The 11,377-nt window shown below is 45.6% G+C and overlaps 1 protein-coding gene across 1 annotated transcript in view; it reads left to right on the plus strand.

The window, feature by feature from the left end:
- LOC143288841 (fas apoptotic inhibitory molecule 1-like) overlaps positions 1-10,377 on the plus strand; it is a 48,493-nt gene extending 38,116 nt beyond the window's left edge. Inside the window, exons 3-4 of the mRNA XM_076597487.1 lie at positions 5,716-5,765; positions 6,968-10,377. Coding sequence (XP_076453602.1) covers positions 5,716-5,765; positions 6,968-7,108 — 191 coding nt within the window. The 3' untranslated portion in view covers positions 7,109-10,377. The remainder of the gene's footprint in view (positions 1-5,715; positions 5,766-6,967) is intronic.
- The last annotated feature ends 1,000 nt before the right edge of the window (positions 10,378-11,377 follow it).

An 11,377-nucleotide genomic window follows, 5' to 3' on the forward strand; every position in this document is an offset into this window, starting at 1 on the left:
GGAACATATCCACCTTCAGTCACACCAGAAGCTGATGAGCATCTCGTGGAAGGATCACGTGTTCTGCCAGGCAATGAAGACCTCAGAAAGGCATGGATTCCGGATGTTGAGACACACGTCATCCAGTCACGACTTCTCAGAGCTGGCGTCAAGAACAGCACCTGAGGATCAGTGCAAGAGGTACAAGAACGCAAGAAAATCATCACATCCTGACAAGTGATCAGCAGGGGAAACCCCACAGCTGAAGACCGCCACCCGTGGAGAACAGTTGGTTGTGTATCATGCGTCCAGATTATTGAGACTCTACACCTCCGGGAGCTGGACAGTAAACGATAGGTCCGGAGACTGAACCATCAACCCTGTGACAACTGTGGTATGGGGACAACTGTGGCCTGCCTTCACTGTGGATAACTGTGGCCTGCCTTCACTGTGGACAACTGTGGTCTGCCCTCACTGTGGACATACAACTGTGGCCTGCCCTCACTGTGGACAGCTGTGGCTTGCCTTCACTGTGGATAACTGTGGTCTGCCCTCACTGTGGACAACTGTGGCCTGCCTTCACTGTAGACAACTGTGGTCTGCCCTCACTGTGGACATGCAACTGTGTTCTGCCTTCACTGTAGACAACTGTGGTCTGCTCTCACTGTGGACAATTGTGACCTGCCCTCACTGTAGACAACTGTGATCTGCCCTCACTGTGGACAGACAACTGTGGCCTGCCCTCAATGTGAACAACTGTGGCCTGTTCTCACTGTGGACAACTGTGTTCTACCCTTACTCTGGACAGCTGCCATCAACATTTACTGGGGATAAATTCGGTTTGTGGATAACTGTGTCCTGCCCTCACTGTGGACAACTGTTTCTTGCCCTCACTGTGGACAACTGTGTCCTGCCCTCACTGTGGACAACTGTTTCTTGCCCTCACTGTGGACAACTGTGTCCTGCCCTCACTGTGGACAACTGTGTTCTGCCCTCACTGTGGACAACTGTTTCTGCCCTCACTGTGGACAACTGTGTTCTGCCCTCACTGTGGACAACTGTTTCTTGCCCTCACTGTGGACAACTGTGTTCTGCCCTCACTGTGGACAACTGTTTCTTGCCCTCACTGTGGACAACTGTTTCTTGCCCTCACTGTGGACAACTGTGTTCTGCCCTCACTGTGGACAACTGTTTCTTGCCCTCACTGTGGACAACTGTTTCTGCCCTCACTGTGGACAACTGTTTCTTGCCCTCACTGTGGACAACTGTGTTCTGCCCTCACTGTGGACAACTGTTTCTTGCCCTCACTGTGGACAACTGTGTTCTGCCCTCACTGTGGACAACTGTTTCTTGCCCTCACTGTGGACAACTGTGTTCTGCCCTCACTGTGGACAACTGTTTCTTGCCCTCACTGTGGACAACTGTGTTCTGCCCTCACTGTGGACAACTGTTTCTTGCCCTCACTGTGGACAACTGTTTCTTGCCCTCACTGTGGACAACTGTTTCTTGCCCTCACTGTGGACAACTGTGTTCTGCCCTCACTGTGGACAACTGTTTCTTGCCCTCACTGTGGACAACTGTTTCTTGCCCTCACTGTGGACAACTGTGTTCTGCCCTCACTGTGGACAACTGTTTCTTGCCCTCACTGTGGACAACTGTGTTCTGCCCTCACTGTGGACAACTGTTTCTTGCCCTCACTGTGGACAACTGTTTCTTGCCCTCACTGTGGACAACTGTTTCTTGCCCTCACTGTGGACAACTGTTTCTTGCCCTCACTGTGGACAACTGTGTTCTGCCCTCACTGTGGACAACTGTTTCTTGCCCTCACTGTGGACAACTGTTTCTTGCCCTCACTGTGGACAACTGTGTTCTGCCCTCACTGTGGACAACTGTTTCTTGCCCTCACTGTGGACAACTGTTTCTTGCCCTCACTGTGGACAACTGTTTCTTGCCCTCACTGTGGACAACTGTGTTCTGCCCTCACTGTGGACAACTGTTTCTTGCCCTCACTGTGGACAACTGTGTTCTGCCCTCACTGTGGACAACTGTTTCTTGCCCTCACTGTGGACAACTGTGTTCTGCCCTCACTGTGGACAACTGTTTCTTGCCCTCACTGTGGACAACTGTTTCTTGCCCTCACTGTGGACAACTGTTTCTTGCCCTCACTGTGGACAACTGTGTTCTGCCCTCACTGTGGACAACTGTTTCTTGCCCTCACTGTGGACAACTGTGTTCTGCCCTCACTGTGGACAACTGTTTCTTGCCCTCACTGTGGACAACTGTTTCTTGCCCTCACTGTGGACAACTGTGTTCTTGCCCTCACTGTGGACAACTGTTTCTTGCCCTCACTGTGGACAACTGTTTCTTGCCCTCACTGTGGACAACTGTTTCTTGCCCTCACTGTGGACAACTGTTTCTTGCCCTCACTGTGGACAACTGTGTTCTTGCCCTCACTGTGGACAACTGTTTCGTGCCCTCACTGTGGACAACTGTGTTCTGCCCTCACTGTGGACAACTGTTTCTTGCCCTCACTGTGGACAACTGTTTCTTGCCCTCACTGTGGACAACTGTTTCTTGCCCTCACTGTGGACAACTGTGTTCTGCCCTCACTGTGGACAACTGTTTCTTGCCCTCACTGTGGACAACTGTTTCTTGCCCTCACTGTGGACAACTGTGTTCTGCCCTCACTGTGGACAACTGTTTCTTGCCCTCACTGTGGGTTGCACTTCGAGGTTATGGCTGCTGTCATACATTCAGTGACACTGAAATATGCACGCGCGCGCCTCTGTGTGTGTGTGTGTGTGTGTGTGTGTGTGTGTGTGTGCGCGTGTGTACGTGTATGTGCGAGCGCACGTATGCACGCACAAGTTTGCTTTTATTTGTTTAGCTTCATCATTTTCATCAGACATTGTCTGTTCTGAGAAGTTGTGTTAGAAGCCATCTTCCATTGTGTTTGAATTTTAGTTTCTTTTGTTTCCGCACAAAAACACACTGTTCTCAAACACACGCACACAAACAGACACACACACACACACACACACGCACGCACAGACACACGCAGACACACAGATACATGCACAAACACACACAGACACACACACAACACACACACACACACACACAAACACACACACACACACACACCCACACACACACACACACAGAGGTGGTCTTTCATCTCCACAATTTTGTTTCAAGTTTCATGAATAAATCACGAAGAGCATACTGGAACAATGCATCTCGCTGTCATTCACATAACCATTTGTAATTTGCATGATGAGATACGGTGTCATGATGTGATGTCAGGCACACCTTAGTGACGGGGCAGGGCCTTGATGGTGGTGGTGGGTGGCAGTAGTGGATGCTGAGAGCTGCTGTTGTCAATCTGGTAGTGGTGGTGGCTGCTGTGAGCTGTTGTCAATCTGGTAGTGGTGGTGGATGCTGTGAGCTGTTGTCAATCTGGTAGTGGTGGATGCTGTGAGCTGTTGTCAATCTGGTAGTGGTGGATGCTGTGAGCTGTTGTCAATCTGGTAGTGGTGGTGGCTGCTGTGAGCTGTTGTCAATCTGGTAGTGGTGGATGCTGTGAGCTGTTGTCAGTCTGGTAGTGGTGGTGGATGCTGTGATCTGTTGTCAATCTGGTAGTGGTGGATGCTGTGAGCTGTTGTCAGTCTGGTAGTGGTGGTGGATGCTGTGATCTGTTGTCAATCTGGTAGTGGTGGATGCTGTGAGCTGTTGTCAGTCTGGTAGTGGTGGTGGATGCTGTGAGCTGTTGTCAATCTGGTAGTGGTGGTGGATGCTGTGAGCTGTTGTCAATCTGGTAGTGGTGGTGGATGCTGTGAGCTGTTGTCAGTCTGGTAGTGGTGGTGGATGCTGTGAGCTGTTGTCAATCTGGTAGTGGTGGTGGATGCTGTGAGCTGTTGTCAATCTGGTAGTGGTGGATGCTGTGAGCTGTTGTCAGTCTGGTAGTGGTGGTGGATGCTGTGAGCTGTTGTCAATCTGGTAGTGGTGGTGGATGCTGTGAGCTGTTGTCAATCTGGTAGTGGTGGATGCTGTGAGCTGTTGTCAATCTGGTAGTGGTGGTGGATGCTGTGATCTGTTGTCAATCTGGTAGTGGTGGTGGATGCTGTGAGCTGTTGTCAATCTGGTAGTGGTGGATGCTGTGAGCTGTTGTCAATCTGGTAGTGGTGGTGGATGCTGTGAGCTGTTGTCAATCTGGTAGTGGTGGTGGATGCTGTGAGCTGTTGTCAATCTGGTAGTGGTGGTGGATGCTGTGAGCTGTTGTCAGTCTGGTAGTGGTGGTGGATGCTGTGAGCTGTTGTCAATCTGGTAGTGGTGGATGCTGTGAGCTGTTGTCAATGTGGTAGTGGTGGTGGATGCTGTGAACTGTTGTCAGTCTGGTAGTGGTGGATGCTGTGATCTGTTGTCAGTCTGGTAGTGGTGGATGCTGTGAGCTGTTGTCAATGTGGTAGTGGTGGTGGATGCTGTGAGCTGTTGTCAATGTGGTAGTGGTGGTGGATGCTGTGAACTGTTGTCAGTCTGGTAGTGGTGGATGCTGTGATCTGTTGTCAGTCTGGTAGTGGTGGATGCTCTGATCTGTTGTCAATGTGGTAGTGGTGGTGGATGCTGTGAGCTGTTCTCAATGTGGTAGTGGTGGATGCTGTGATCTGTTGTCAATCTGGTAGTGGTGGTGGATGCTGTGAACTGTTGTCAGTCTGGTAGTGGTGGATGCTGTGATCTGTTGTCAGTCTGGTAGTGGTGGATGCTCTGATCTGTTGTCAATCTGGTAGTGGTGGTGGATGCTGTGAGCTGTTCTCAATGTGGTAGTGGTGGATGCTGTGATCTGTTGTCAATCTGGTAGTGGTGGATGCTGTGATCTGTTGTCAATGTGGTAGTGGTGGATGCTCTGATCTGTTGTCAATGTGGTGGTGGTGGTGGATGCTGTGATCTGTTGTCAATCTGGTAGTGGTGGACGCTGTGAGCTGTTGTCAGTCTGGTAGTGGTGGATGCTCTGATCTGTTGTCAATCTGGTAGTGGTGGTGGATGCTGTGAGCTGTTGTCAATCTGGTAGTGGTGGTGGATGCTGTGATCTGTTGTCAATCTGGTAGTGGTGGATGCTGTGAGCTGTTGTCAATGTGGTAGTGGTGGTGGATGCTGTGAGCTGTTGTCAATCTGGTAGTGGTGGTGGATGCTGTGAGCTGTTGTCAATCTGGTAGTGGTGGATGCTGTGATCTGTTGTCAATCTGGTAGTGGTGGATGCTGTGATCTGTTGTCAATCTGGTAGTGGTGGATGCTGTGAGCTGTTGTCAATCTGGTAGTGGTGGACGCTGTGAGCTGTTGTCAATCTGTCATGTTCAGGCGTTTGTAAACCACTTGCTCTGATGTTCACAGGAGATCAAATTCGCACGTTAAAGATTCCAGAAACTCATGTCAGCGTTCGGTGGGTTAGGGAAACAAGAACATAACCAGCATGGACATACACATGCGTGCCTGAAATCTGATTGAATGACACAGGAAACGAATGACGAGCGCCCCGCAGTGGCAGCCGTCAGTCGGCTCTACCCAGATAGACAGCCTGTCGTGCAAACGACCCCGAGTTTGTAAAGCGCTTAAGAGTTTTATCTCCGACCGGGGATAGGCGCTATATAAGTATCCATATCATCATCATCGTCATCGTAGTCATCATCATCATCATCATCGTCGTCGTCGTAATTATCACTATTCGCATTGCGTTTTCAGACCTGGACTCTCTGGATGTGACACACAATGGAGAGGAAATTACGACAAAGGTCAGTTCACTACTGTCTGGGGGTAGTGGAGGGTGTAGGGGGCGGATGGCGTGCGGAAGCAGAGACGGAGAGAGAGAGAGAGAGAGAGAGAGGGAAGGAGAGATGGAGAGAAAGAGAACGAGAAATAGAAAGAAAAAATGAATCAGAGAGAGGGGGAAAGAGAGAGAGGGGGAGAGAGCGAGCGAGAGAGGGAGAGAGAGAGAAAGAAAAAGTATGAAAGAGAGAGAGGGAAAGAGAGAGAGAGGGGGAAAGAGAGAGAGGGGAGAGAGTAAGAGAGAGAGAGAGAAAGTATGAAAGAGAGAGAGGGAAAGAGAGAGAGGGAAAGAGAGAGAGGGGAGAGAGTGTATGAATGAGAAAGAGAGAGAGAGAGAGAGAGAGAGAGGGAGAGAGAATGAATGAGAGAGAGAGCAAGAGAGCGAGAGAGCGAGAGAGAGAGGGAAGCAGACATAGAGAGAAAGAGAACGAGAAGGAGAAACTGAATGAGAGGGAGAGGGAAAGAGAGAGAGGGGGAGAGAGCGAGCGAGCGAGCGAGAGAGAGAGAGAGAGAGAGAGAGAGAGAGAGAGAGAGAGAATGTGTGTGTGTATGTGTGTGTGTGTGTGTGTGTGTGTGTGTGTGTGAGAGAGAGAGAGTGGGAAAGAGGAAGAGAAATAGAGACAGACAGACAGACAAAGAGAGAGAGAGAGAGAGAGAGAGAGAGAGAGAGAGAGAGAGATTTACGTCAGCTTTCCTTTGTGTGATGTGGAGAGTTAACGTTTCATAACTTTGTGTGTGTGTGTGTGTGTGTGTGTGTGTGTGTGTGTGTGTGTGTGTGTGTGTGTGTGAAAGGTTTCGAGCCTTGATTTTCATTTTTGCCCCATTCACAGAATAAGTTCACCATTTTTTGCCCTATGTCTCTGTTCACAGAATGAGTACACCTTTCTTTTGCTCCATGTCTGCATTCACAGAATAAGTTCTGTGTCTACATTCACAAAATGAGTTATGTGTCTACATTCACAGAATGAGTTCTATGTCTCCATTCACAAAATGAGCTCTATGTCTACATTCACAAAATGAGTTCTGTGTCTATATTCGCAGAATGAGTTCTATGTCTACATTCATTTGCCCCATGTCTACATTCACAGAATGAGTTCACCATGTTTTGCCCCATGTCTACATCCACAGAATGAGTTCACCATGTTTTGCCCCATGTCTACATCCACAGAATGAGTTCACCGAGGGTGGATCCAGAGTGAACTTCTGGGTGGATGAGCACACGGCTCAGATCGTCACCGAGTCTGGAGGCAGTCGCCGCAACGGACTGGTCCACACTCTGCTGATAGATGGCAACATCGTGCCGGAGTAGCCAATCCCAGGAGGTGTTAGAGGCACGATAGCCAATCCCAGGAGGTATTACAGTTCTGCTTGCTACGACCGACCAATGAACGTGAAGATTCTTTTTTGACAAGGGCATTTTTTTTTTTTTCACATTCGATAAAATGTACTTCTGAATGTCCTTTCCTTTTCTTGTCCGATTATAAATTTTCGTGACGATTTTATTTCTTGTTTTGGAATTTCACTCTGGAGCTGCTCTTCCCCCCACCCCCCCCTTATTTTCAAAGTTGAAAACGGGGACTAGTTTATTAACATATGTAAAATGAGATAGATACCTCTCTTCAGTTTTGAACGTTTTCTTTGGGTCCGTTTTAATCTGTCCTGAAAGGGTGGAGAAAAAACAACATAACTAAATCGTAATTTTGAAAAACAACAACAACAAACAAACAAGAAATATAAAGATCAGAGATATTGAAGAAATGCCTCAACCAAATTAATGTATCAATACAAGTCTATGCGAATAGCATTTCTTGATCATCTGTTTTCTCTTGTTTCCTTTAAGGCATTGAAGACCTTTTCTGGGATGTAAAACGTTTGTGAGGAATGAAAATTAGACGCGTAAAAAAGAAAAAGAAATGTTTGTGAACTGTCTTGGCTTTATTAGCGTTTTGACTGTATACGCTTGTGTACAAACTTTCTATCAGTCCAGTATAGTTTTTTTTAAGTGAAACTATTTGATGTTACGCATGTCTCATTAAAACGCCGCGCGCTCTATATATACACGCTCGTATATAGATATACACCCCCCCCCACACACACACACATACACACACACACACACACATACACACATACACATACACACACATACGCGGTTTATTTTTTTCCCCTAAAGTCATGCCTTTTCTTAGGCTATAAAATATTGCATTATTATGAAACAGGGTGGCATATGAGTAAGAACAGGGAGGATTTTAAGAATAATTCTTTTTAAAGAGGCATACATATTAGTTCCATTTTGACAGTCGCTATTCGTTGAAAAGAACATTCATATACAGCTCCCATACAGTCAGATTCTTAAACAGTAAATGGCACTGGAATGCAGCTAAGTTGTTGCTTTTAATGTGTTTTTACATGAATGTCACTGGAAACAACAACAACAACAGCAACACACACACACACACACACCCACAACGACAACAACAACAGCAACAACAACAACAACACCACACACACACACACACACACACACACCCACAGAGGTATGTACGCACAAGTTATTTTTTTTTTGTTCCTGTTATTATTATTATTATTATTATTATTATTGTTATTGTTATTATTATTGTGATTATGTTTTGAATATTCTTACCATCATATATCAGTGATGTTATTTTCATGGTTCTTTTACCGGTTGTTTTGCTTTTAGAATGGACGGGCAGGGCAATAAATTATATACTTGTCTGTGATATATTGTTGTCAAAACTACATCGTTGAAGTGAAGATTGAACTGAATCGTAAAGGGGAATAACTCTACATTGTGAAGTTACAGTATTTTGGGGGATACTTTTTGTTGTTGTTTCTTCCCCTTTGTGATTCTGTTAAACGTTTGCTCCTATACTTTACAGATGATTTTTTTCGTACTGTGTTCTAAAGTGTATCTTGATTTTCCCCAGATGTCTTGGACTTTTGTTGTTCTAATTTGGGCAAGTCCGAATAAGTGTACACTTCTCTCAGATCAAGGGTATTCAAATCGATGTAGACGTGTGTTTTAAATTCGTATTGCCCTCGTGTTTCTAAAAAGCCATCTGCGTCACTGTCATGTCATTAAATTGGTGTCCTTTTAAACTTTCGAAAACCTTATTTTGGAGGTGCTTTTGCCAATGTAGCGGTGATACATATTGTTTCTTTTATCTGCAGGAACCGGATTTTTTCTTTTCTTTTATATAGTAGTTAGTTATTAATGTTTTGACTCTTTTCTATTTGTTTCAAGTGGATCATATGCAAAGGTGTTGTGGCAATGATTTTGATGTGTTTTTGTCATATTTGTCAGAGGGCAGTCTGTTTCTTTTTTTTTTCTTACAAAGAATTTTTGTTTTCTCCAAAAATCAAGCCCTTTTTATAAAAATCGTTTTGGTGTCGTGACTCGTCGGTATGGATTTTTTTAAACTGGATATTTTTCTCTTCATTTTCTGTGCATCGACCCCTCTGCCTTTCTCTCTGTGACGACAGCCGCTTTTGTCTTAGTTCGTGTGGATATCTTACAGGGTGGTAATCAAGCGATACAGGCAGGATGAGCATTGGTGATTCGTGACAGTGCGTTCGCGATTTTTGAAGGTGATTTTAGTCATTCTGAAGGTGCGCTGACTGCACGGGAGTGCGAGTTAGCAGTGCGTGCTGCTAGATTAGCGAAACAGAAGGATGAGTTAGCGATTCTTAAAGGGCAGTTAATGATACCGGATGGCGAGTTAAGTGTTAGCAGAGGGTGAGTTAGCGATACTTAAAAGGAAAAATGACGATACGGAATAGCGAGTTAATTGACAGTGGAAGGTGATTTAGCGATACTTGAAGGGGAATTGACGATACCGTATGGCGAGTTAAGTGACAGTGGATGAGGACTTAGCGATACTTGGCGAGTTACAGTGGATGATGACTTAGCGATACTTGGCGAGTTACAGTGGATGATGACTTAGCGATACCTGGCGAGTTACAGTGGATGAGGACTTAGCGATACCTGGCGAGTTACAGTGGATGAGGACTTAGCAATACCTGGCGAGTTACAGTGGATGAGGACTTAGCGATACCTGGCGAGTTACAGTGGATGATGACTTAGCGATACCTGGCGAGTTACAGTGGATGAGGACTTAGCGATACTTGGCGAGTTACAGTGGATGGTGACTTAGCGATACTTGGCGAGTTACAGTGGATGATGACTTAGCGATACTTGGCGAGTTACAGTGGATGGTGACTTAGCGATACTTGGCGAGTTACAGTGGATGATGACTTAGCGATACCTGGCGAGTTACAGTGGATGAGGACTTAGCAATACCTGGCGAGTTACAGTGGATGATGACTTAGCGATACCTGGCGAGTTACAGTGGATGAGGACTTAGCAATACCTGGCGAGTTACAGTGGATGAGGACTTAGCGATACTTGGCGAGTTACAGTGGATGGTGACTTAGCGATACTTGGCGAGTTACAGTGGATGATGACTTAGCGATACTTGGCGAGTTACAGTGGATGGTGACTTAGCGATACCTGGCCAGTTAAATGACAGTGGAGGCCGAGTTAACAGTACAGAAGGATGGGTTGGGAGAGAGAGCTGGCGAGTTGTCAGTGTGTGTGTGTGTGTGTGTGTGTGTGTGTGTGTGTGTGTGTGTGGGGGGGGGGGTGGGGGTAGGGGGGGGGGGTAGGAGTATTAGTTATGCAGCTTTTAAGTCACCTGTGCACGGTGGTAAATAAGCGAAACTGGAGAGTATGTTTGAATCATTTGAGGGCGAGTTCGGACATGGAGTTAGTAATACTGGATAGTGAGTAATTGATACTGGACAGTGAGTTAGCAATACTGGATAGTGAGTAATTAATACTGGACGGTGAGTTAGCAATACTGGATAGTGAGTAATTAATACTGGACAGTGAGTTAGTAATACTGGATAGTGAGTAATTAATACTGGACAGTGAGTTAGTAATACTGAATAGTGAGTAATTAATATTGGACATTGAGTTAGTAATACTGAATAGTGAGTAATTAATACTGGACATCGAGTTAGTAATACTGAATAGTGAGTAATTAATACTGGACATCGAGTTAGTAATCCTGAATAGTGAGTAATTAATACTGGACAGTGAGTTAGTAATACTGAATAAATAATGAGTAATTAATACTGGACAGTGAGTTAGTACTACTGGATAGTGAGTAATTAATACTGGACATCGAGTTAGTAATACTGAATAGTGAGTAATTAATACTGGACATCGAGTTAGTAATACTGAATAGTGAGTAATTAATACTGGACATCGAGTTAGTAATACTGAATAGTGAGTAATTAATACTGGACAGTGAGATAGTAATACTGAATAGTGAGTAATTAATACTGGACAGTGAGTTAGTACTACTGGATAGTGAGTAATTAATACTTGACAGTGAGTTAGTAATACTGGATAATGAGTAATTAATACAGGGCATCGAGTTAGTACTACTGGATAGTGAGTAATTAATACTGGACAGCGAGTTAGTAATACTGAATAGTGAGTAATTAATACTGGACATTAAGTTAATAATACTGAATAGCGAGTAATTAACAC

Source organism: Babylonia areolata, chromosome 13 (assembly GCF_041734735.1).
Source record: "Babylonia areolata isolate BAREFJ2019XMU chromosome 13, ASM4173473v1, whole genome shotgun sequence".
NCBI classification, from domain to species: domain Eukaryota; kingdom Metazoa; phylum Mollusca; class Gastropoda; order Neogastropoda; family Buccinidae; genus Babylonia; species Babylonia areolata.